Below are 27361 nucleotides of genomic sequence, written 5' to 3' on the forward strand. Positions count from 1 at the left end.
TGTTTATTCAATAAAACAACACAACTGTGCTCTAGCTGCGCGAGTTCATCAAGTATATCAACTGTCTGTGAGGTCAAAGCGATTAGTGGAGTTAGTGTAGGTAGTATTGACTGCATTATCGCCAATATTCTGCTCCAGAGCTTATGTCCATTAAGGAAAGCAGTTGACACGCTGGTCAACTTAAGAAACAAAATGTACGGACATGTTCCTGAAGCAAAAATGTCAAATCAAGATTACAAAAACTGTATGTCTGAAGTAGAAAAAAAATTAATAGACATAGCCGTTGTGTGTCAGAAAGAAACAGAAACGAAACAGGCACTAGAAGATCTCAGGCAAAGGCCTTTAGATGAGACATTATTGATTAAGTACCAAACAGTTCTTTTGACAGACATCAAAGCTGAAAATAATATTCAACGAGAAATTAAAGAGGTTCGTATGATATCAGAATAGATAATTATAATGTAAAGACTTTTGTATTATCTAGAATTGTACCAGAAAACCCATATTTAATTTCAATATTAAATAGGGAATGCAAAACATATCTTGTTTTCTTTGATTAAAAACATTAGAAACTTAAAGAAAACAACTTAGATATTCGCTTGTAAACATTATATCTTTCTTTCTCAGAAATGTATATGAAGTAATGAATGTTTGAGCGTACAAAACATACTACTCTATTGCGTCTCAAGTATTTAACATATTAAAGAAAAATATTTAAATGTTTTTGACTGAAAAGAGATAGGGAAATTACGACATATGGTGACATGATGTTGAATGATGGAAAAGTAGAAACACTACTATCATGTGATGGAAAAATGTTAAACCTCTTCTTTTTATTGGACATAAATTGAAAATAGAAATGTATAGAATTCAATCATATTAAAGGCGTCATCATTTCATTCATAATAAAAATCTATAAATAATTAAAATATGAATTGTTTGGAATAACCTATTATGATTACTATAGTTACATGTATGGCATAACACATTGATACGGTGAGTAACTTATATTTTATGACTATTAGTCTTTTTTAAATTATACTGTGCAAGCAAGTTGATAGGCAAAATCAGCAAATATTCTACAATTGTATATTTCGATATTTCAACTTTACCACACACGTTTTGTTTACTTTTCTGTTATTAACGGGAAAGGTTTTTTTTTAGTTATAACAAACATCACGACGCGCTTGTTTCAATGTGATATTTGCAGAACTGCAGTTGTTCTGAACTATTGAATGAATATAAATGTGTGAATTTGGTTTAAATAATCATCAATTATGGACTTATGAGGAGGTTAATCATTATATATGTACCTGTTCAGATTATATTAATCGAGGATGTAGTCTGAGTCTCACTAAAATTATATAACATGTCCATATATAACGTATTAACTGAATGAAAGTCCTTAATTTATATATTATTTATGTAAACACTGTAATTGAAAAATTGCGTTCGATGTATTTTCTGTTTTCCTCTTAATTGTACTTTGCAAAAATCCTTACATGTTATTGAAAATATCCATATTCTTTGAACAACTTCATACTTTGTTGCATTAGCCATCTTTTATTTCTAGCGTTAGCATTCAACATGAAATTCTTGAAATCTCCTGATAAACTTTCAACTTTTCCTTTCGTCTTCTGCGGCGCTTCCTCCATTGTTGTTATATGTGAAGTCATGACGTCATAAAGCTAAATTTAGCAAGATTGTTTTTCATATTTACCACCAATATGCATATAAATAGAAACTGAGCGTCAATTTACTAAAAAAAAATAACAATGCTTCGGATGCGTAAAATAACTTTTGAAACACATGATCGTAATATCCAATGAAAACAGTTAAATGCTACACCATATGTAATATTGTTATATATGTACTTCCATTTGGGTTAATGTTTTATAGTAACCTCTGTTGATACTATCAACTCTACCAATTCAATCGCCACAGATGTCCTTACCGATGATAAATGTATTTTAAAGGAAAATCATGATCAAAAACTTTTGAATATTCAAATCTAAAACGAATATTGAAGAACTGATTAAACCAAAAATGACCACAAATTAAATCCAAACCGAGTTGCATTCAGTGCCAATGTCAAGACAATTCCTATTTGTTGGGTCTGTTTTGCCAAAAAAAAAGCTGAAGATACGAAGGGGTCAATAACACCTCAAAAGTCGAGAGAATTTGACAACACAATGTCAAAAAAAAGAAAGGCAACAAAACAATTGAGTTTATTATACACTAAATAGGAAACTCGTTGTGTCGTTCTTGGAAATTGCAAATTTAATTATGTGTCTCGTGTAGTGATATCACAATCAGAGAACGTTTGTTCGATTCCTTTTTGGCTCAATATACCGTATTTCTTTTTTTTTTTTTTTTTATCAATTCACCATATATATACAGCAGAATTCCGTTGATTTAGTTGGAGTTACATTGATATTTTTCATTATGTTGATAAAGCCATCCGCATCTTTCAAATTCAAATTTCATTTCACATCTTCAGTGGATTTTCAGTTGCTGTTTACACCGGAAATACCGATAATTTTAAATATTTTCTCCTTTCTTTTTTGTTGCAAGATTTTCTAACGTTTATTATTCATTATTACGGCTTATTATTGCATTGGGGTTTTTTTTAAACAAAATACTAAAAGGTGACGTCAGAACGTAGAACTTCCACTGGTTCATATGAATGTGTATCCAGTTTATAAATCAATAAATTATTTTAAAATGCGTTTTATCTTTTGGAAGTAAAATCCTTATTCGTAACCTCTATCACAAGTAAATTGTATATTTGTGTCAATGAATTGGCCTGGAGCATTGATTTAGTTTTTGGTTAACGCAAAACAATTTACTCATGAAATTTGCTATTTGATGCTTTTCATATGGGGTCCTTATTAAGATTGAAACGTTCCGAAATAAAGCTTCATTTTTACAACAACAAAAAATGAATAAATTCAAATTTTAGATTTTCGGCGCCGTTATCAAGTCCATATTGAGGTTCAAAGGGTCCATTTTTTTCAGTTTCTTGTTAAGTTCTTTAAGCTCGTTTATTTTGTGTCAGTTAACTATGTTGTGCCTAAAATTTAATCACAATCAAAATTCAGACCTTGAATGTTGCGTCTAATACTTGCCTTTACTGTTCATATGAAGCTGTGCCTTCCGGAGCATTTTATTTTTTGCTACGTCTATATTTACTATGAGGCATTTTTTGTGTTCAATTATTAATGAAAGTGAAATAGTGAAATAATAATTCGCTATAAGTTGTTTTCGTTGTCATCTCGATAGTTAATTAGATGGCGTCTAGATTACAAATCACACGAAACGAATCTACATATTATCGAACGAATGCTCTGTAAATTAACTCGGTTTATTTTAGACTTTTTATAATTTGGATAAATGTTTTACATTGTTATAAATCTAATTTGGGAATTTGAGTCAAATCGGTGAACATGAATTTGACAGCTAGTGCCCCTTTAAGCTATAAGGAGTCGGTAATGCTCTGATAATTTATTCACCTGTATTTATTTATTTACATGTAAAAATCAACATTTTCAAGAAAATTTATCTAAGATTTATGCATGTTGAAATACTTGATATTGTTATATTATCTATACTATTAAACGAGAAGACCTCATTTTTGGTGTCGCTTCTCTTCTTTCCACAATAAATTAATCAACACGACTCTGTGTCCTATATGTACAGTGCATAGTCGCATTTGTCATCCATTCATATGATTATTCAGATTGAGCTATTTTGGGAGAAAAACGAGAAAAAAGGCATCCGGATATTGTCCCGTCATTGGACGAAATTTTAAGTCAGATTATACTTCCGGTTTGCGTTTTTCTGTATACTTTGAACAAACAAATAGTACGATCTATACTATTAAACGAGAAGACCTCATTTTTGGTGTCGCTTCTCTTCTTTCCACAATAAATTAATCAACACGACTCTGTGTCCTATATGTACAGTGCATAGTCGCATTTGTCATCCATTCATATGATTATTCAGATTGAGCTATTTTGGGAGAAAAACGAGAAAAAAGGCATCCGGATATTGTCCCGTCATTGGACGAAATTTTAAGTCAGATTATACTTCCGGTTTGCGTTTTTCTGTATACTTTGAACAAACAAATAGTACGATCTATACTATTAAACGAGAAGACCTCATTTTTGGTGTCGCTTCTCTTCTTTCCACAATAAATTAATCAACACGACTCTGTGTCCTATATGTACAGTGCATAGTCGCATTTGTCATCCATTCATATGATTATTCAGATTGAGCTATTTTGGGAGAAAAACGAGAAAAAAGGCATCCGGATATTGTCCCGTCATTGGACGAAATTTTAAGTCAGATTATACTTCCGGTTTGCGTTTTTCTGTATACTTTGAACAAACAAATAGTACGATCTATACTATTAAACGAGAAGACCTCATTTTTGGTGTCGCTTCTCTTCTTTCCACAATAAATTAATCAACACGACTCTGTGTCCTATATGTACAGTGCATAGTCGCATTTGTCATCCATTCATATGATTATTCAGATTGAGCTATTTTGGGAGAAAAACGAGAAAAAAGGCATCCGGATATTGTCCCGTCATTGGACGAAATTTTAAGTCAGATTATACTTCCGGTTTGCGTTTTTCTGTATACTTTGAACAAACAAATAGTACGAATAAAGTGTATTTTAATTCTGTTCAGAGTTTATTAAATGGAGAGAGTCTGTATACTATGTCAATTGACCACCATGGATCGATTACTAAACTAAGAATTGAAAGTAAATACACTTTATTTATATAGTAATATACAGATAAGCGCTAAAATTATTCATGTGAACTTTTGATACCTTTTCTGAAATTCTCCATTCATTAAATATTTTACAAAATTCATTGATAACAAAAAAAAAAGATGTGGTATGATTGCCATGTTGAGACAACTCTCCACAAGAGACCAAAATGACACAGAAATTTACGACCATAGGTCACCGTACGGCCTTCAACAACGAGTAAAGCCCATACCGCATACTCAGCTTTAAAGTCCCCGAAATGACGATGTAAAAAAATTCAAACTAGAAAACTAGCGGCCTTATTCATGTACAAAAAAAGGAACGAAAAACAAATATGTAACACACAAACAAACGACAACCACTGAACTACAGGCTCCTTACTTAAATGTTCATAACATACTAAATGTATGTTCATATTGAAATTGATAGAAAACCAAAAATTGGGAATTTTGGAGGTATAAAACTTCTAACAACACTTTACATACTTTTAAATCCGCTCTGAATGCCCGCGATTTCGCGGGTGTGTTCTAGTATACACTGAAACTATGAGATATTATTACCTCTTATTTAAAACAAAATTAGTTATTGTGAATGAACTTAATACTAGTTAATGAATCACGCTAATTATGAATATCGTTTACTTTTTAAAACTAAATTTTAAAGGGTTCCGAAATTACAAATGTCAAACAATACAATCGAGAAAACTAACGGCCTAATTTATTTTTTTAATTATTATGGTAATAATATAATCTAAAATAAATAAGTACACGGCCACGTCAACTGGTATTTGTAGTATTTTTATTTTTATCCATCTGATGAGTTAATCCTTTTTTAACTGATTCGCTTACATGTTTAACCCTGCCACATTCTGTATGTATGTGCCTGTCTCAAGTCAGGAGTCTGTAATTCACTGGTTGTCGTTATGTGTTTCATATTTGTTTTTCGTTCTTTTTTTTTTTACATAAATCAGGCCGTTAGTTTTTTTCCTTTCGGGGCCTTAGATAGCTTAATATTCGGTATGTGCTCATTGTTAAAGGCCGTATGGTTGTTAATTTCTGTGTCATTTGGTCTCTAGCGGAGAGTTGTCTCATTGGCAATCATAACACGCATAGATAAAATATATTATTTGTGGCATGATACATTATTGCGATATTTTTTTTTTCTAACAATATCTCATTGTAGTTGTTCGTTTGTTTGACGTTTATTTTACCATTATTATTTCAGTGTTTAGACACCAATCTCAGTATACAACAAAGACTAACATCACTGAAACATTTACAAGCAGCAAAAATGCAAGATGTTTTATCCGCAATTGATAAGTTCGGCAAGCAGAACACTAAAGGTCTGTAAATAATTCTTTTATTATGTGTTTGCAAAACATAAAACACACCTGAATTATTCTCACGTTTCAATTTCAGATGTATTGATGATATTCTTTAACCCATTGACATACATTCAAATGAATACTTGAGTCCTAGTTAAATTAACAGTGATGATACTCCTGACATTATCTTTAATATCTTAATCTTTGTCTTGATGTCGTCACGGTCTGACGATTCATTAATTCAAAACATTTACATAGTCGATGATTTCCACTTTCAAGAAGTTAGCCTCACATTTCCTGGCGGTAACAAACCATCTGCTACTTATATCTCGATTTATACTGGTGCGTTTTGACATATTATGGACGTCATTTAACATTGAAGTGCTTTTTAAACAAAAGTTGCTCCAACAGAGAAGGAACGACTGAAATCGACAAAAAAATAAGTTTCAATGACTTGACCGATACGATGTGTCGGTCTCACCATACTAGTTACATGTTTCGACAGTCTCTGATATATCGATACCAGATTTGTCGAATGCCACATTTTTATGAGCACAAAAGACTTAGAGAATTTGCATAATGTATAACGCATGTATAGCAGAGACGCGGATACTGTCGTTTTCTCCAGTCTGGCTCATTCCAGCGATCATGTAATATCCTTATTTTTTGTTTTTTATATTGATTTGTATCTCCTTAGACGAATTTTGAAAATATAACATTGGTGAAATAATATTGCCTTTATTTATTCGAATTTGAATGTTTTCAGTGAATGTTTTTGCAGCTATATCATATTAAATCAACTATAACATCTGATGGAAAATTGTCTCATTGGTAGTCATCGCACATCTTCTTATCTTATATTATACAGCTATCATTGCATATAGATCTGGAATGTATTGTTCATGGGCATTGCCAGGTACCACACCAATAATGAAACAAAATGAAGAGAAATATGTTCGATGTGTTATGTTGAGAAGAATGGGATGCAACACAGCACGAACATACATACACACTTCACTGCTGTTTCATAATATGTATAATATGTAGAACTCACATCAAGCAGAATAAATTGAACATTATAAGTGTGATTTTGCTATATATTGTATACTGGGCGACGCGTAGCGGAGGAAATGGAAATATTGTACGTTGTCAGTTCGCCGGTCCATACATGTCTGTGCATGAGTGCATCCTTCCGCCCGGTCATGTAATCTGTTATAGTTTGTGTGTTTCCCTCGGTTTAAGTTTGTAACCCGGATTTGTTTTCTTTTAATCGATTTGTGACTTTTAGACAGCGATATACTACCAACTTTCTAGTACCAATTATCACTCTCGGTAATTTTTTTTACATGTATACTGAATATTGTATTTTTAGCACTACCACACCATTTTTGGGGTAAGCAAGTATTTGGTGAAGTGCCATATAACTTTTCTTATGGAATTTTGAACGCTTGGAAAAGGAAAACTTTGGAAAATAACACTGTTAGTGATCTCATATAAGATATTATAAAAAGTTGAAAAGAACAAAATCATAAAACAATTTTATTTTATTGACCTTCGACAGATAAAATACTGCAACACGGTTGAATTTAGAACTGTGTCGTATTATTTAATTACATGGAAACGGATGAGTGTAAAGATGTGTCACAAAATGTATGTATTTGTTTCAGACATAGACCGGAGGACAAAAAGGTGCAAAGGTAGGTTAACTATCAATATTAAATATGGCGTGATCGCAACAATCCAGATTTTTCGAGTTATGAAACAGTGCTTTAACCGTTGACAGTGTCTTGCGAAGGAATTCGGGAGATAAGACTACATATAGAATATAACTTATCAAAAGACATAGAACAGGTATGAAAGATAGCATAACTTGATTTGAAACCGATAACATTCATAGGCAAAGTTCTAAAGACGAAGATCAAACTACATTGTGTGTTAAAATGAAGATATAAAGATAAAAAGAGATGTGGTTTGATTGCCAATAAGACAAATATCCAGCAAAGTCCAACTGAAGTGGATGTAAGTAATTATATATACAACCGTACGCCTTCCAACAATGAGAAACACCCATACCGTATATTCTGCTATAAAAAGAACCGATAATAAAAAAATTAAACAATTCAATTGAGATAACTTACGGCAAAATTTATTTCAAAACAATTTATGAAAAACAAATATGACCGACATGACAACCACTGAAAAACAGGGTCCTGACTTGGAACAAGCACATACAGAATGTGGCGGGGTTAAACATGTGTGAAAGTGCCTACATTCCTATAATCTGGGAAGTGGTGTAACAGTATAACATAAGAACAAACTATAAAAATCACAAACAGGACGTGGCATGGATTTTATACAGCCTCATAACCAAGGTCAAATATGAGAGAACTCACAGACGCTGACTGCTAGTTTAAAGCCAATAACAACTTATAAACATTAACAGTCAAATGCAATCAAATTATCAACAACAATACAAACACCTGACTGAGGCTTAACTGCACTTATGAAAAATCCGTTTGCGCCAAAATTGCGTCCTTTTGCACAACAACTTTTATTCTCCTATGCTACGCTTTGAAATTACTTAGTATTATTTGCACCATAAATATAATATAAAAGAAAGTAAAATAACAACAAAACTGAACTCCGAGGAAAATTCAAAACGAAAAGTCCCTACTCAAATGGCAAATCAAAGGATAAAACACATTAAACGAATGGACAACAACTGTCATATTCCTGACTTGGTGCAGGCATTTTTCAAATGTAGAAAATGGTGGATTAAACCTGGTTTCATAGCGCAATTGCACCATTTAAAAGAAAAATGATTTTCCTTTTTTATTCGGGCTCGGGACAGGCTGTTTACACTGGTGGATATGAAGTAATTTTAAGTCATTTGGAATACTTGAAAACATAAAACTATGTACAGTCGGACAACATATATATTATTTTAAAAGGCGGGAATTTGACACTCATTACACAGTCAAAGTCTCTACGGTTGAGTTGTCATTCTGCATAATTCTCATACTGTTTATATAATGTCTGCATCTTACTGCTGCTGCATTAGAACTTTACAATTTATGGCCATCTAAAATATGATGTCATATATAGTAAATATGCATAGTTATAAAAATGTAAATTAACAAAAGTATCGAACTCAAAGGAATATTTGAAACGGAGAGTCCCTTTAAAATTGAAAAATCAATTCCAAATACATAGAAAAAACGGAAAAATTGGTATAAACATTTTCTTATGTTGAAAAAAAATGGTTTAAATCTGGTTGTATAGCTAGCTTAACCTTACTGATATAATATAACAAATATTGAACATGTTGAATTTGTAATTGGAATGCTTTTTTGGAGTTGTAGCATTAGTTGTCCGTAAATGAAAGACAAAGACATCTATAAAGTTGCTTTAGTCCATTTCTAAAAAACAAACATCAAAATTTTAAAAGTGAAAATTCTTATCCTGTTCAAGTTTCATTACCTAGTTAGTCGTTTGTCTGTTTTGTCAGTGGTTACGAATTGATATTGTGTATACTTTCTTTTGAGTATAGTATCTTTATTATATCTAGGTTTTTATTTGTATCGAAAAAATATATATTATATACATATTTTCAGAGCTCTCACTTCTAACATCTGCAGCAGTCAAGTTCCATTCAGAAGAAGCAACATTTGTACAAACCAGTGCAATACCAGCTATTTTGAAAAGCTTAAACGAAATGGGATGTGTTTTAATAACGGGACCTCCCGGGTCAGGAAAATCAAGATTTGCTATGGAAACACTTTTTCGATATTGTGATCAAAATAACCACTATACAATGGTAAACTTACCGAACATTTCAGATTGGCACGACGTAATCAATATAAATGACAACTGCATTGTACTTTGTGATGATATTTTTGGTAAGACTAATTCCTTTTATAACGAGGATATTCATTCGAAATATGTTGAAGCCGTATACACATGTGTAAAGACTGGGCATGTTAAAGTGATATTGACAATGCGAGACAATATCAAACGTAGGTGCAGTACTGTAATTTCGAAACATCGGCTTTTATGTAATGATACTTTTGTAGATTTGAGTTCTGCAAAATTTCAAATGTCTCATGTCGAAAAACGAAAATGTTTGTTGAACTACTTAAAAAAATATGGAGTTCATGAAACATCAGATCGACAAGAAGAAAACTATGATACTGCTTCATATAATCTCAAAGAAACATCGTATATTCATTCAAGCACGATAAATTGTATAATTGAAAACAAATCGAATTCAATAATTGACTTCCCCCAAATTTGTTACATGTTCACATCTAATAGAGCATTTTTAAAACAGGGTTTAGCATTTTTCAAACATGCCAACAAAATTTTATGTGAAAACATTACCGACATGAAAAAGAAGCAGAGTACAGATGAATGTCATTTCAATCGGATGGATTTCACAATTTTAACTTCGGTGCTACTCAATTGGGACAGAATAGACGTAGAAAACTTGAATTTAGAACAAATTAAAAACGTTTCATTAAGTATTTTTGGGCAACAGGAGAATCTTTTAACAAGACATGGCGTTATTGAAAGCGTTAATCGTCTTTTAAATGGGAACTATTTAAAGAAAGACAGAAATTTTTATTGCTTTCAACATCGAACCATTTTGGAGGCTGTCTTTTTATCGTGTCATGGTATCGATACAGCAAGTATGGTTCAAATGATGGACTTTCCTTTCATCGTTGAAATGACCCGACCTGAAGATTATAGTGAGTTGGAAGGGGAAATTATATACAAAGTACCAGAGCAATATTATACCTTGTTAGCACAACAACTGCTCTGTCACCTATGTAATGACTATACAGATAATCCGTATGATTTTGCGAAAACGGCTAGCGAGTCCCCAATTATTCAATTGACTGATACTAAAATTATAGATTCTTTATGTAATATGTTCAGACAAAAAGAACATTTTAAATGTTTTAGTAGAAGTATGTATATATATTCACTTCCTCTTCCAACTTTTAGTGAAAATTCTTTGTTACAGTTGGCATTAACCGATTCTTTTCATCTATCAACTGCTTTACTAATATATTGCAAAACTGACGACACAATTTTAGATTACCTTCAGAGTGATATCTGTAAAACATTGTCGTTTGACAATGAATCGGCCGTGTTATGTACAGAGTGCATTAAAATAAGTTTTCTGTGCTTCTGTAGAATCCTGAATGAGACAAAAGCACGTGTTGCATGGAATATAATTAAATTACACAATATCCGGCTTGAAGACATTCCTGGATTTGTTGATAACGGCCTAGTCGAAATCTTTCGAAACACAAGTTCAATTGAGCTTCTTTGTCGTGTTATCGACGATCCTATGTCCACATTATTAAATGTTGATGGATTTCTTGGATTTTTGTTTGATAAGGATTTCAAAATGGAAAATTTAAAACTGTTATTAAATGCATTTGACCGGAATATATTTACTAAATTATTGTGGATGGAAGCGGCGTGCAAAATTAATGATATGGAATTGATCAAATGCTTCTGCGAACACTTTACATTTAGCACTATTGATATGGTGCTTACAATAAAAGAGGCATGTATAAAAGGTGACAAAGAACTTTTAAAATATCTAACAGTCACATACGCAGCAGAAAATAAAGAACTATTAGATTATATATGGGAATTAACTTCTGTTTTAGGAAGTCCATTCTTTATCATGTTTATCAAAGTGTATTTTCAAATATATGGTGCTGGGCTTTTCAATATGACAGATGTTATGAGTTGGGCATATTCGAATCCCGATAAAGATTTCATTTCGTGTGTATTAGATAATGTTGACTATAGTCTTCTAGACATGAACTCAATCATGAAAGTTGCATGTGATAACGAATATTTTGACATTGTGTCATTCTTCATGTACTTATTGTCATCAATCGATCCCAATCTATTCGAATTGAATCCTGTTATAGATTTTGCCTGCAAAAGAAACAATAAAGATATACTAAAAACCATCCTTAGAAAATGTGACCCAAAATTAATAAATATTAACAAAATAGTTGTTTGGACATGCAGTCAAAATGATGTTGAGTTTCTAGAATTTTTGTTGGAGACTGTTGGCGATGATACATTTTACACTCATTCGTCTGCTATAAACAATGCATTAGAGTTGGTCTGTAGAAACGGTTGTCTTGAATCAACTAAGTTACTGTTTAAAAAAGTAAGTCAAAACTCTCTTGATGTGTCGAAGGCCTTTAGAATGGCTTTAGAGAGCAACAATAAAGATTTAGTTATGTTTCTACTTGAAACTTGTGAACAAAAATACATTGATTTAAACTCGATTATAATGGAATCGATAAGTAGTATTGAAGATGTAGACTGCTTCAAAGTTTTATTTCAAGGAATATATGATTTTTCGTTATCGACAGAAAATTTAATCAGAATAATTGAGAATGCGTTCGAAAATAACAATGACGAAATTATAATGATAATTGTCGAAAATGCTGAACATGATGACATTAACTCCTTATTTCAGTGGTCGTGTGAGAGAGGTGACTTATCATTCACTAAATTGTTACTTGAAAAATTAGATCTTGCATTAGTCGACTTCACGTCAGCCATGAGAGTAGCATGCTGCAGCCAGACATGTAATGTCGACATAGTGAAACTTCTGGTAAAATCTTGCGAAAATCCCCCGTTAGATTTTAAAAAAACGATGAAAAAGGCATGTTCAATGGGAAATTTTGATTTGGTAAGGTTTTTATTAGATACATTTGATTGCAATGTATTTGATATGAAATCAGTTTTTAACTGGACATGTGCTAAAGGAAATTATCAGCATGTAAATCATTTATTGTTGAATTTTGATCAGGAACTATTTGATTTTAAGTGTGCATTGAATAATGCTTGTACTACAGGCAATGAAGATGTAGTTATATTACTTGTAGGGATCAAAGAACCGAGTTTTTTCGATTACAACTCCGCAATTGAAGATGCATGTGCAAATGGGTATTTACAAATAGTCAAGATTATATTAGAAAGATATGATCACACATGCTTTGATATGAGTTCTTTGTTTATGAGTGCTTGTCATGCCAATAATCTCAAAGTTGTTGAGATACTCATAGAGAAGGGTTACACACGATTATGGAAAGATATCAAAATAATGAAAAAGAAACGTCAAAATGCTGAATTGATAAGCATACTTTGTAATTTCTCATTTAGAAAAAAATGAAATAGTCAAAAGAAGTTTTAAAAAAATGAACGTATTAGTGAATTATATTCAAAAACAAATTTACTGTTTACTTTTTTAATTTTTTGGATGCGAGGAAAGTGGAACATTAATAAAAGAAAATATAACTGCAAGAAATATTCAGTTATTAAAGCGTGTAATTTTATTCATATTGTCTTTGATTTCAAAAATCAGATTAAGAACAAAATAGTTTGCAAACACTCAAATGTGTTGATAATTCAGAACTTTACAGTTTTACCAATTGAATTTTTAAACTAAAAATAGAGGACCCAAAAAGGCTTCCATTGTCGCCTATTATAATGATTACTTCATTTTAATCTTTACCAGCGGCCAAACGCAAACGCAAACGTAACTATGAAAAGCATAGTAACCATTTTTAAGTAGGAAAGTAAATTTGAATAGGGCTAAGATGTCACAGAACTATTTATCAAATATCCAAGTTAAGCAACATGCACTAATAGTAACACAGACAACTTAACAATATCAATAGTTTAATAGTCTTTCATTGATTCTCCATTTTGAAATGTAGTTTGATGAGTTATTTTCAATAATCAGTATTAATGAATTTCTTAAAGTTCATTTTTCACATAATTTTGATTTAAAATTTAAAAAAAAAAACAATTTTACTGTTTTACCTAAATAATGTTCCAATTTTGTTGATGCAAATAGTAACACATATCGTGCAAACAAGATTTAATCAAATGCAAATAAGTTTTTCTTGATTCAAGATATTAATGTGGTAGGTTGATCTTGGAATGTTATTGCTATATCTATCTTCTTAGTATTACAGTTTAAACAATACAGAATACATTCCAAGAGTTTAAATTATTTTCTCCAATTCTTTGTCAATTTATCAATTTCTGCACTCATTGTATAAAAAATAATCAACGTGTGGTTCGTTTGATCTCAGTTTTTCTTTGGTTAAAATCCGATTATGACGTCGAATATTCTTGTTTTCCTCTAAATTTCATATTGTGACGGCATGAAAAAGGCGACCATGTCTGATGACGTCACATAGAAAAACACATCTTTTTGCAGATCAGTCGCAAAGTAGCAATAAGTTTGCCTGCGTATTGCTTAAAAAAACATTAGAGAAACAGATTCCACCACCAAATCTCGTGTAATACGATATTTATCCACTCTCGACAGTTAAATTTTAAATTTGAAAATTTAACTGTGTCGAGTGGATATATATCGTATCACACTCGATGCAGTGGTAGAATCTATATTTTTAAAATTGAACATACCTGCTAGTCGGTCCGAGACCACATTGTTGTCCCTTGATTTTCACAAATATAGTCCCTAGTGTTGACAGTGGGTTACTTTCCATTAATTTTTATACCCCTTCCAAATTTATTTCTCCATGTTTAATGCCTAAAATTGCAAGTAGGGGGTGAAATTACACTGTAAAAAAAAATTGGGTCCAGAATTTTAAAGGAAAGTAGTGATTTGGTCCAGGTGAAAAAGGTTGAAAATAGCACTTCGGAAGCTGTCAAAAGATTTCAAGACGCCCTAAAGATAAAATTTTCCATATTTTGTGTTAGAGACGATGAAGTTTTCTTTAATTTTGACATAATTTGTCCCAAAAGTAGTACAGCACACTGTAAAAGTTTCTTTGAGAAAGCTCAGGTGGGATTTTTTTTATTTTCATTTATGTTTTAAAAGAAATGCACTACGAAATAATTGTGGTCTCGGACCAGTATTTGAGTTGGTTTATGATCAACAATACGTATAAAACAGATGTATTCTTTTATCTGTATGTGCATTACATAGTTTCCAATGGTCGTGTAACACTTATCAATTCAAAGTTTTAAAAAGTTATGAAATTTTAGATTTTTGGAATTTTGATCAAAGTTTTAAAATATCAAAATTTCAAATTGTGTAAAAGTTTTGAAATTTTGAAATTTTAACCAAATTATTAAAATATTAAAATTTTAAATATCATTTATATATTTGATAGTTTAGGAATTTGATCAAAATTCTAAAATATTAAACCTTACGTGCAATTTTGATTATTTCACTTTTTTAAAGTTTGATTTTTTAAATTTTTGATTAAAATATCAAAATAGAAAAGGGGCGAAAAGAGGGATACTTTTAAACACTGATGTAAACACGGATCCGATAACAATCATTCTTAGTTATAAAAAATAGCACGAAATTATATCAAATCAATTTTAATTACAAAACAAATAATGAAAAGAAGAAGTCGGGTTTTTTTTTTAAAAACATATTAGACATCACATGGGATAACAGTATCCTGAAATTTTAAGGTTGTGCATCTATCAAAAAAAAAATAGTTTAACCTATTTAAACCGGAATCAAAGAAGTTGATTTAAATCTCTTATATAAGGTTAGCGTTTGAGATAAATAATTCAAAGCTATTTGGTGTTCCTAGTGCCCAACATTTAGAAGTTACAGAGAAAACTGACCAACTCACAGTAAACTAAAAAATTCCAAAAATCTAAAATTTCAAAACTTTTTAAAACTTTGAATTGATAAGTGTTACACGGACCGTCGTTCAGTAATAAAAAGAATTAGCCATTGTTGAACAATTGATAAATATCCTATTTTTAACACAATTACTTCGAAATGAAATGAACTTGTTTAACACAAACTTTTCCTGTTATGTCCGCTTAGAGGGTCGGCAGAAATGTAATTATTAAGTTTGTGCCTCAGCCCTTGCATTTTCAAGGTATACATTCTAAAAATCAAACCATATGATTTGGGTTTTTCTCACGTTAAATTTGTTTATAGAAAGTGTCCGTGAAGGTTTGTTGGTCCATTTTTCAGTAGATGTTGCCGTTTATATTCTCGTCAAATGTTTCATGTTTAAAAAATTATTCTAGCGTAATCAATTGATTTACATTGCATGTATTTTTAATGTATCTTTTTTAAACATTGTCTGCATTGTGAAATTTTGTATCATTTTGCTAAATAAAAGCTTTAGTAGTATACTTTGCTAACAACCAAAAAACATTGTTTATAACAAGTGAGTTTGATTTTTTCATTTAGATTTTTAACATACTAGTAGCTGTACATGGCCGTTTTATTGTTTAGAACGATTAAAAAATATTTCATTGGAACATTGGTGTTATTAATACATATAATATGTTAGAAGAGTTTACTTATTTCCTGTTTGTAAAAATATTTCAACCAATGGCAACTACTATGGCGGGTAAGACTTTTTCGATAGACATCTTTAAAAGATCAAATAAAAAAAAGAACATGTGTTGTCAAAGATTTTCACTGGGTAAAACTTTGAAAATGTTTTTTCTGCCTTCAAAATAACATTTACATATGTGCAACGTATGGCCCCTTACACTAAGAAGTTATATGTTGATATGATTGATCAAAAGGACATTATTTCCTACAAAAATATGCCGACAAAATACAGGTAAAAAATTTAGACATTCAAGGAAAAGTGCCTCTTTCCAATTAAAATTCAAGGTACGAAATTAAGTTTTGTTTGTTTTCAGTATTCTATTTTTCTTATATGTTTAAAATGCAGATTTTTTCTAAGGTATTTTTCCAGGTATGACACAAAACTTTTCTTTGATAGATCACCAAAACAAAATATAACTAAAATAAGGAATATATATTCATTTATGTTCTATTGAGCATTCAAACAAGCATATAGATCGACACCAAGATAAGAAAAAAAAAACACAAATATAAAAGCACTTTGAAGCATATTACCTTTTTTTTTTTAAATTACAACATGAATGAAACATCACAAGTATTCACTATGCTGTCAAATTTGTCAAAATGTTCAAGTGACACAACTAAAATTCAAAATGTATCTGTATTTTGGGGTAAAAATCACTCAGACTGTGTGTGATGTTTAGACGACTTGTATATACATAATATACACAGCCATGTATCACCATCACTGCTGGTGATCCGATGGATAAATCTGTTGTAGAGTTGTCACTGGCTCAGAAAAACAAAAATGCCCTAACCGATCCAAGTTGGTATAATATTTCAAATTTGACAACGGAAATTTGGCAACAGAAGCTACATATTTAAATATGTAGCTTCTGTTGCCAAATTTCCGTTGTCAAATTTGAAATATTATACCAACTTGGATCGGTTAGGGCATTTTTGTTTTTCTTAATTGAGGACTGATATCCATGCAGTAGTTGTAACTTGCCACCACCTAAGGAAATTTAGAGTTGTGTCAGTTCACATCACAAATAACAGTTTTTATTTTGGCATATCTTTGTAGTCTTTGCTCTGTGTTTGGAACTTTTAAAATTGTACCAGCGTCTGTGATGTTCGATTGAATTGTATTAATTTTCAAGATTTTGATAGTGTCTCAGTTTGAATACTGACATGATTCCTTCGACATCGTGCTATTACCCAAGAAGGATATCTGTTATCCGAAAAATCAAATATTTGTTCATTTTTGTCGAGCCTTCGACTTTAGTCGAAAAAGCGAGACTGAGCGATCCTACATTCTGCCGTCGTCGGCGTCGTCGTCGGCGGCGGCGGCGTCCACAAATATTCACTCTGTGGTTAAAGTTTTTGAAATTTTAATAACTTTTTTAAACTATACTGAATTTCTACCAAACTTGGACAGAAGCTTGTTTATGATCATAAGAAAGTATCCAGAAGTTAATTTTGTAAAAATAAAATTCCATTTTTTCCGTATTTTACTTATAAATGGACTTAGTTTTTCTGCGAGGAAACATTACATTCACTCTGTGGTTAAAGTTTTTAAAATTTTAATAACTTTCATAAACTATCCTTGATTTGTACCAAACTTGGACAGAAGCTTGTTTATGATCATAAGATAGTATCAAGAAGAAAATTTTGTAAAAATGTTTCCTCGCAGAATTTTGTAAAAATAAATTTCCACTTTTCCGTATTTTACTTATAAATGGACTTAGTTTTTCTGCGAGGAAACATTACATTCACTCTGTGGTTAAAGTTTTTAAAGTTTTAATAACTTTCATAAACTATCCTTGATTTGTACCAAACTTGGACAGAAGCTTGTTTATGATCATAAGATAGTATCAAGAAGAAAATTTTGTAAAAATAAATTTCCATTTTTCCGTATTTTACTTATAAATGGACTTAATTTTTTGGCCAGAAACAAAACATTCACTATGTGGTTTAAGTTTTTAAAATTTTTATAATGTTCTTAAACTATCATGGATTTCTACCAAACTTAGACAAAAGCTTGTTTCTGATCATAAGATATTATTCAGAAGTAAATTTTGTAAAAAAAAATCACTTTTTCTGTATTTTACTTATAAATGGACTTAGTTTTTCTTCCAGTTAACATTGCATACACTCTGCAGTTAAAGTTTATAAAACATTTATTAGATTCATAACCTATCCTGGATTTTTTTTACCAAATTTGGAAGCTTCTTTCAATCAAAAGACAGTATCGAGAGGGAAATTTTTAGTGATGTTTTTCCTCATTTTTGTTGAGTCTGCGATTAACAGCAAAAGTAGGCGAGACACTGGGTTCCGTGGAACCCTTATGAATTTTATAGTTATTATATGGCGATGTTGTACCCTTTTTGACTTGTTACATATTATATGTTGTAGTGTACAGTATCATTACATGATCCATCGCCCTGCAAGATTAATCACTGACTATTTATTCAGTCATTATATATATTGAAAAAGGATATCTGTTATCCGAAATATCTTTATAGTTATTATATGGCGATGTTGTACACTTTTTGACTTGTTATATATATATTTATGGTAACCTTTTAGAATAAGTTAATTTAAAGGATCGATAAGTTTACCAGGATTGTTCCTAAATTTCCAAGGACGGTAAACAACATTTCTGTAAAATGAGGATGTGCTATCCTGTTTGAAGAAAGTTTTCTACAGGTACAACCAAACTTCAAAACCAAACCTTTATATCTATGGAAGAATTAAGTAAAGGGTTTAAGTAATTGATGGTAACAAAATCCCTGGCTCATAAATTTTTCAGTAATACATAAAGGTCACAACAGACACGGGCATACCGAACTAGTTGAGAAATATAAACACCTTGGTGCAAAATGAACACCACCATCCAAGAAGGGAAAATTGACAATAGGGAACAATAAATCGTCCCTTTTGTCGTAAATTTTAATGTGCAGTTTCTCGTGTAAAACGAAAATATTTAAATCTAGGAAACAGTAATTACCGTTTAAATTTGAATTAAAGAAAGCTTATACCAGTACAAAAACATGTCTGCTATTATAGGGTGCAATGCTATTATAGGGTGCAATAAGTGTCCATTGGAATACCTATAACCTGTCGATAAACTTTGTTGCTGAAACATATATAAATATTATCAAGAAGAAAATTAACAGCTTGAATCATCTCATCACACCTCCAGTAAGTATATCTAGCATATTTATCTTTCACATTAAAAAAGAAGGCTAATACTGAATTGCAGCAAATATATTTGCATTCAGATTTTTACCGAATGACCATTTAATTAAATAGGACAACTTTTGTTTGATAAGATTGTGTGGAAGTGAAGTGTAAAGAGAAGAAAAGTCAAAACTGTCAACTGAGGTTGAGCATTTACCAACATGTTAAACTCAGCCACCCTTTATATAGATACAAGAATATGTGGAATGAGTACCAATGAGACAAACCCTCCAAGTCACAATATGTAAAAAGTTAATAATTATAGGTCAAAGAATTGGCTTGAACTCCTGTTGTTGTAGTTGTCTGCTAAATTTGTGTTTTTGTTTCTTTTGTTGTTTCTTGCAATTGCCTCACATATTTTATGAAGGTGCATTTTTTTGTGGACTATATTATAAGGATTTTGCTAACGACTGAATTCTATACAGTATCCTACTGTTGTTTACATCCTCATCCATTTTGATTAGTTTTTAGTTGTCACATAAGCAATCAAACCACATCATTTTTTTTTATATTGGGTGTCTTTTATAATAGTATGTAAACCTTTACATAGTTTGGGAAGTAATATGTTTAATTTCCGGTCAGGTTAAACAAGATGTTTAAAACTAGTAATTGCTACTTCTATGACATGCACACAGCATTTGGGGGAGATATCAAATTCTGCTCAGTTCAGATTGTAATACTATGTCTAAACATGGAGATATGTCTAGCTGCAAAGTGTTACCATGTGAGCTGGCACATTCAAAAGTAGACTAAACAATTCCCTCTATTACAAATCAGAGTGTAGTCATATAACATGTACATTGGCCACTGGACATTGGTTATACAAAAATCAATTTATATAAATCAAGCTGTGCCACAAACTGCACTTGGATTAATATTCCTTTTCTTGGTTATTTTTTTCAAGCTAAATTAGTTCAGAGTTTATTTTAATTTATCTACCTATATAAGAGAGCAAAACAAACTCAAACAACAAAACACAATGCCTTTATAGATTTAAAAATCATTTATTGTCAAAATATGTTACAGAAGTAACATTGGTTGAAAAAAAACTTAGGGTTTCTAATGCCAGCTTAAGAACCAAATAGATTCTGTACCTACACCAAATTACTATCACAAATTATTGAAATAAATTGTTATTCTTTTGTGGCATGTATAAACAGGCCTTTTGCTATTAAATTAAATTTTCAATGGCTAATTTTACATGTTTCATTTTTTATTCCTGCATGTTTTCTGTAAGGGTCAATGCTGATCATAAGGTTGTGAATAATTTTGAGGACGTGAAAGAAGATATACTAGTAATTTTTACAAACCCTTTCTACAAATCTGAATTTTACTGGTCCTATGTAACCAACTAGGATGTAATTGTCAAAAATAGTAAAAACAGCCCCCACAAAATTTTGTTTGCAAAATTTATATTTTATTTTAGACCATAAGGGGGATACAAACACAACCCTTCTGCTCCCTGATTCAACAACTGTCTTAGAGTAGGAACAGATCTGAAACACTAAAAAACTCTTCAGAAAAGAGTTACAAATAATAGAACAATTTCATATATCACAAAAAAATACAACATTTGATTAACATTTGAAAGACAAAGGAATAGGAATATCTTATTTAAATTTACCTTAACCATTTATTTTCGGTTTAATCCAGAAAAAAACAGAACCAAGGGAATAATAATGCATTCACAATACATGTATAAAGATAACAATTAAAGAAAATTATGATTAATAACTTTATGCCTATAGCTTAATGATTGATTTCTGAAATTTCACTTTCTTTATATTAATTCAGAGAGAATTTAATATCTAACCTTCACCTTCATTCTAAATCTAGGCTAAAAAGTAACTAATAAGCATAGTAAATACTAATAGCATAAAGGGACCAATGTTAACCAATTTCTCGGGAATAGTCTTATCTAGTTTAATTCTATAAAGAGCAGTTCATCAAAACAATGTAAGGTGTTGAAACAAAAATTATTGCTATGAAACAAGAATCAAATTTGTTTTACCTAAGCAAAGTAAAAACAGTTTAATATTTGTAACTTCTACAATATTTATGATTAAATTCATTTTTTGCAAGTAATTGGTTGACATGTAGGGCTTATGTTATTAGAGCCCAAAAATGTTTTCTCCATAAACTATACATATTAGCATTTTAAGGCCTTTTCATAATTTTCTATTTCATTTGAAATGCAGAACCTTAATTCTGATTTTTCAAGTAAGCAGGTTGAAATCTACAGAAAATACATAAGGGAGATAACTGTATTCTTTCCATAAAATTTTGCATGGTGGGGCTATAATTTCAATATTGAGACAGATATAATGAGTATGAGTAACTTCTACTGGGACTAAATCAAAGATCAGTCAATATGACCACAAACTATTGATTTTAATGTCACAAAATATTCTGGTTGTCATGGCAACATCAATCTCCAGTACATCCTAATAATCTGTCTAGTCTTAATTCTTTGTAGACTAATCTAACAAGGCACTGTAAAAGAAATAAAAAATATATTCAAAGAGTATAGAAGCAAAACTGTCAAGTTGGTTACAATAAAAACTGATCAAACCCTCACCTAAACACATTTCTATATTTAAATAGCCCATGCTTACTGTGGATTCATTATTCGAGGGATACCAATTTTCTTTCATTTTGTGGGTGTAGGTATGAATGGAAAATAATATATTTTAGTGTATAAAATTTGCAGACTCTAAACTGCATTTGAAATCCTGAATAGCTAATTTTTTTTAAATTCAATAAACTGTTGAAACAGAGATATGTCTCCCTTGAGACAGAGATATGTCTCCCTTTCAAGTTATTCTGATAGTTTTATGGAAATTTTGAAATTAAAATATCAAAACATTGATAGTCAATGAACAATGCTTCATGGTGCAGAGTTAAAAAATCTCCTTTCAAATGAAAATTGTTCAATGTTAATACAACCATATACCAAAGACTTCAGAAATTATTGCGTGCATTTATTATTGCAATTTGTCATTTAAGACTTAAATGTGATTCTAATTTTTATGATTTTGAGAAAAATCCTGTTTAATTCATATAAAATATTTCAAACTGGGAGTTTAAAGTATTGGGTTTAAAACTCTGTCGCATGTTTTGCAATAATTTCTGAATTTACAGTACCATAAATTTAGAGATTTTAAAATGCTATCTTATGTGAATTTTCATGGTGTAATTAAAGCCATAACTATCACTGTAGATTATTTCAACATGACAAGTTCATAATTTTCTAACTCCTTTTTGGTATCTTATATTACTTACCAATAGAGCTAGAATGTCGGAGATTATCAACATTATAAATACATCATTCCATACTGGTATCAATCCTGCTAATAATGGACCAATAGCAGCACCTGTTAATATAACATGTAAAAAGAGGGTTTATAATGATATATCATTCCATCAATGGATATAAAATCTGTCAAAAATGGACAGTTATATATATATGAGACTTATAGTTTAAGATTTTTTGAGATTATACAAATAGCCTTGCAAAGAAACTTTAAAGGTGATTTCAATAGCTTAAATAAGGCACAAAAATTGCCAAAACTTGTCATTTCACATATTAAACTATCTAATTATTTTTAAAAACATAACTGCTTTTCTTATATGTTGTCACAGATAGCATCAAAGTCCGTTTTTTTCAACAAATTAAATGAAAACAGTAAATTATGTGTGACATTGGATTGCTGGTTCTCGGTTGAAGCTTGGTAATTCTCATTTCTTTTTCTTTCTTCACTAATAAAAACCTTTACCAATGATACATTTATAGCCAAAGTTACTAAAAGTGATGTTACACACCAACAATCCAACAAACGTAATCAAATGGCAAACAGCACTGATGGGCTTTATACAACAACACTTCAGGTGACTTACTGATACTGCCTGTTCTAATAATAACAACTGTAACTGTTGCTAAAGCTTTTGTATTGCCTTCTAAAACTTTATGTGTTCCTAAATCAGTACTGACAGTGACTTACCTATACTACCTGTACCATCTATAACAGCTGTTACTGTTGCTAAAGCTTTTCTATTGCCTTCTAAAACTTTATGTGTTCCTAAATCAGTACTGACAGTGACTTACCTATACTACCTGTACCATCTATAACAGCTGTTACTGTTGCTAAAGCTTTTCTATTGCCTTCTAAAACTTTATGTGTTCCTAAATCAGTACTGACAGTGACTTACCTATACTACCTGTACCATCTATAACAGCTGTTACTGTTGCTAAAGCTTTTCTATTGCCTTCTAAAACTTTATGTGTTCCTAAATCAGTACTGACAGTGACTTACCTATACTACCTGTACCATCTATAACAGCTGTTACTGTTGCTAAAGCTTTTCTATTGCCTTCTAAAACTTTATGTGTTCCTAAATCAGTACTGACAGTGACTTACCTATACTACCTGTACCATCTATAACAGCTGTTACTGTTGCTAAAGCTTTTCTATTACCTTCTAAAACTTTATGTGTTCCTAAATCAGTACTGACAGTGACTTACCTATACTACCTGTACCATCTATAACAGCTGTAACTGTTGCTAAAGCTTTTGTATTGCCTTCTAAAACTTAATGTGTTCCTAAATCAGTACTGACAGTGACTTACCTATACTACCTGTACCATCTATAACAGCTGTAACTGTTGCTAAAGCTTTTGTATTGCCTTCTAAAACTTTATGTGTTCCTAAATCAGTACTGGCAGTGACTTACCTATACTACCTGTACCATCTATAACAGCTGTTACTGTTGCTAAAGCTTTTGTATTGCCCTCTAAAACTTTATGTGTTCCTAGATCAGCACTAACTGCAGTTGTAATTAAAGCATATGGACCATTTACTAAAGTTCCACATGCAAATGACAGTCCTAAAAGAAATAAATCAGTTCATATAAAGATACAATACAATTGATTATAACAATACTTCAGGAAAAGATAGCTTCCAGACACTGCTTTGAGAATATCAAAAGAAAAGATAAGGTCACCGTATGTTTTTTCCGGCTAAAATACAAAATAGGAAAATTCCATACAGAATCTTTAAGAAAATGCACCTTTTTAGAGTTACCTCCTCTTAAAATGGCAATTTAAAAAAAAAAAAAAAAAAAACACCAACCAAAAATAATTAACATTTGCAAAAATATCAATATTTAGAAGTTATATTCTTATAAATTGGTACTTTTAAATGAAAATGTACATTAAACATCTGCATTCCTGCATCAAATTCTGCTAACTTGATGGAAAATCTGGACCTTTGATTCTCTGTTTTTTACAATCCAAGATGGAGGAAGACACCCATACCACCTTAATAAATCAAATATACAGGTGAAAAGTGGGAGACAAGGAAGAGCATAGTGGAAGCAAGGAAGAAAGAAATAGGACTGAGGGGAAAGAAAAGTGTTAGTATGGAGTCAGATAGATAATCATTAACCTTGAATTTCAACATCATACAGACTTCAGCTATCAAGCTAAAATTCAAAGGCAGCTGAACACACAAGTAGTTTTAGTATATGGAATAGTACTTCTTGGAAATGAAACGGTGATTACAGATAATGCATGTATATCAGATGATTATACGTTGACACACTCGTTTTTTTTATCTTATGTGCTGGCTTCAATTCTCAGATCCGGACATCCTGGCATTTAAATTTTTTAAGGGGTGATGCAGATAGGATTCCTCTAGATTTTTCATCTATTTGAAGGTGATAACTGATTATTTATATTGCTGATTATTTTTTAACCAGAGGATATAGTATGATAAAAATCAAAATGGAGATATTTTATAGTGTCTTTAACAATATTAAGGTGGTATGGGAGTCTAAAATAAAAATGATAGAATTTGTTCATACTTTGCCAAAACGTTGTATCTATTGATACATGTTGAAAAATATAATAAAAATGATAGGTCAATTTTCTCAAACTACAGGACGGGACAAAATGACACATTTTGTATGGATTATACAGGAAAAAACACCATTTTGTGATTAGAAACTAAACAAAATGATAGAATTGTTAAATACTTCAGGAAAATATAGCTTTCAGACACTGCTTTGAGAATATCAAAAGAAAAGATAGGGTCACCGTACGTTTTTTCCGGCTAAAATACAAAATAAGAAAATTCCATACAGAATCCTTCAGAAAATGCACTTTTTTTAGAGTTACCTCCCCTTAAAATGCCAATTTAAAAAAAAAGATAAAAACAACCAAAAATAATTAACATTTGCAAAAATATCAATATTTAGAAGTTATATTCTTATAAATTGGTACTTTTAAATGAAAATGTAAATTAAACATCTGCATTCCTGCATCAAATTTTGCTAACTTGATGGAAAATCTGGACCTTTGATTCACTGTTTTTTACAATCCAAGATGGAGGAAGACACCCATACCACCTTATGTGGGTAAAATTACTGGATTCAACTGGTGTCAATATATATCAATTAAATTAATTTGCATTGAAGTCTATGGAAAATCTAGAGGATTCTTATCCGCATCACCTCTCAACATTGTTTACATAACACAAATTCTAATCATTGATTGGTCAGTTACATGTTGAGATGTCACTGCAGATCTGAGAATACACCACAAGTGTTACAGAAAATAAGTATTACAACTAAATGTTTAATTTTAATTATCTTGTTTATAAATTTCTCATCAGATCACTATGAATCAAATAATTACCTATAGAATGGGCTAGACTTAAACTTCCATATAAATTGTAAATATACATCTGAAATCAGAAAAAGAAAACATGAAGAAAAGAACAGCTTTCAATAACATGTCTACTGAAACGGCATATATACTTTTTGTCCTGGCAAGGATTTCTGAAAAAAATCTGACACTTAGTGTAGATGTTCATAGATTTTTCAATGCAATTTTCAATATACATGTTATTTGCAATTACAAAGGGACATAACTCAATTGAAAAAAGTGATCAGCACTGACTTATTTCTATGTCTGCCAAATCCTAAATTTCAGAGGGAGAAAATGATATGAATGTCTTATATTTAGGGGTTCAACATATTCAGGCAAAGCTGACATTTTTTAATCACTTTTTTTTTTATTTAGCTGTTCTATTAAAATTTTCTGTTTTTTTAAGCTCTTGGACGTTTTTTGTGTCAAACTTATGGTCTCATGGCCAGTGTATCTGAACTAGGGTAGCTCCAGAGATACATGTTGTAAGCCTGATCATCATTTTATTTAAGTCAGTAGTATGGAATATAAGAGAAAAAGTTAGAATTTAGACATTATAACAATACGACAGGTCAGGTGGATTTATATATTTAGAAAGTCAATATCTTGACACAGCTTATGCAGTTTTGTCAAGAAAATTTAAATTTAAAGTCATAAGAAACCTCAAATTAAAAAAAAATATGCATATGTTTTTTATAACTAAATGGATAGTTTTCATTATACAACTTATGTACATATACTTTTTTCTGAGGAAAACTCTTTAATTTGTCCACATTTAGAAGAAGTTTACTTATTTTTAATTGCTTGCTTCCAGGAAGCAATTCGCCGACATATTTTCCGTATGCATAGTGACCCGAGCGTAACCCTCCTCGTAAAAATCTGGTAATCGCAATATGCATGGATCTGTATTTAAATAAACAAATATCTGAGTATACA

The 27361-nt window shown here is 30.9% G+C and overlaps 2 protein-coding genes across 8 annotated transcripts in view; one reads left to right on the top strand and one right to left on the bottom strand.

Annotated features, from left to right (window-relative positions):
* The first annotated feature begins 219 nt into the window (after window positions 1-219).
* On the top strand, window positions 220-15552 carry LOC139525096 (uncharacterized). Its single transcript, XM_071320278.1, has 4 exons — window positions 220-429; window positions 6004-6121; window positions 7771-7800; window positions 9718-15552. The coding sequence occupies exons 1-4, from the start codon at window positions 220-222 to the stop codon at window positions 13317-13319; spliced, it is 3960 nt and encodes a 1319-aa protein (XP_071176379.1). The 3' UTR covers window positions 13320-15552.
* A 6541-nt stretch (window positions 15553-22093) lies between these two features.
* Window positions 22094-27361, bottom strand: part of LOC139523710 (glucose-6-phosphate exchanger SLC37A2-like) — a 70017-nt gene continuing 64749 nt past the window's right edge. For all 7 annotated transcript variants that reach the window (XM_071317928.1, XM_071317927.1, XM_071317926.1 and 4 more), the window contains 4 exons: window positions 26414-26462; window positions 24451-24603; window positions 23004-23095; window positions 22094-22214 (listed from right to left, as the gene is read on the bottom strand). In XM_071317928.1, the coding sequence (XP_071174029.1) occupies window positions 22149-22214; window positions 23004-23095; window positions 24451-24603; window positions 26414-26462 (360 nt within the window). In that variant the 3' untranslated portion in view covers window positions 22094-22148. The remainder of the gene's footprint in view (window positions 22215-23003; window positions 23096-24450; window positions 24604-26413; window positions 26463-27361) is intronic.

Source organism: Mytilus edulis, chromosome 5, assembly GCF_963676685.1.
Source record: "Mytilus edulis chromosome 5, xbMytEdul2.2, whole genome shotgun sequence".
Lineage (NCBI taxonomy): Eukaryota > Metazoa > Mollusca > Bivalvia > Mytilida > Mytilidae > Mytilus > Mytilus edulis.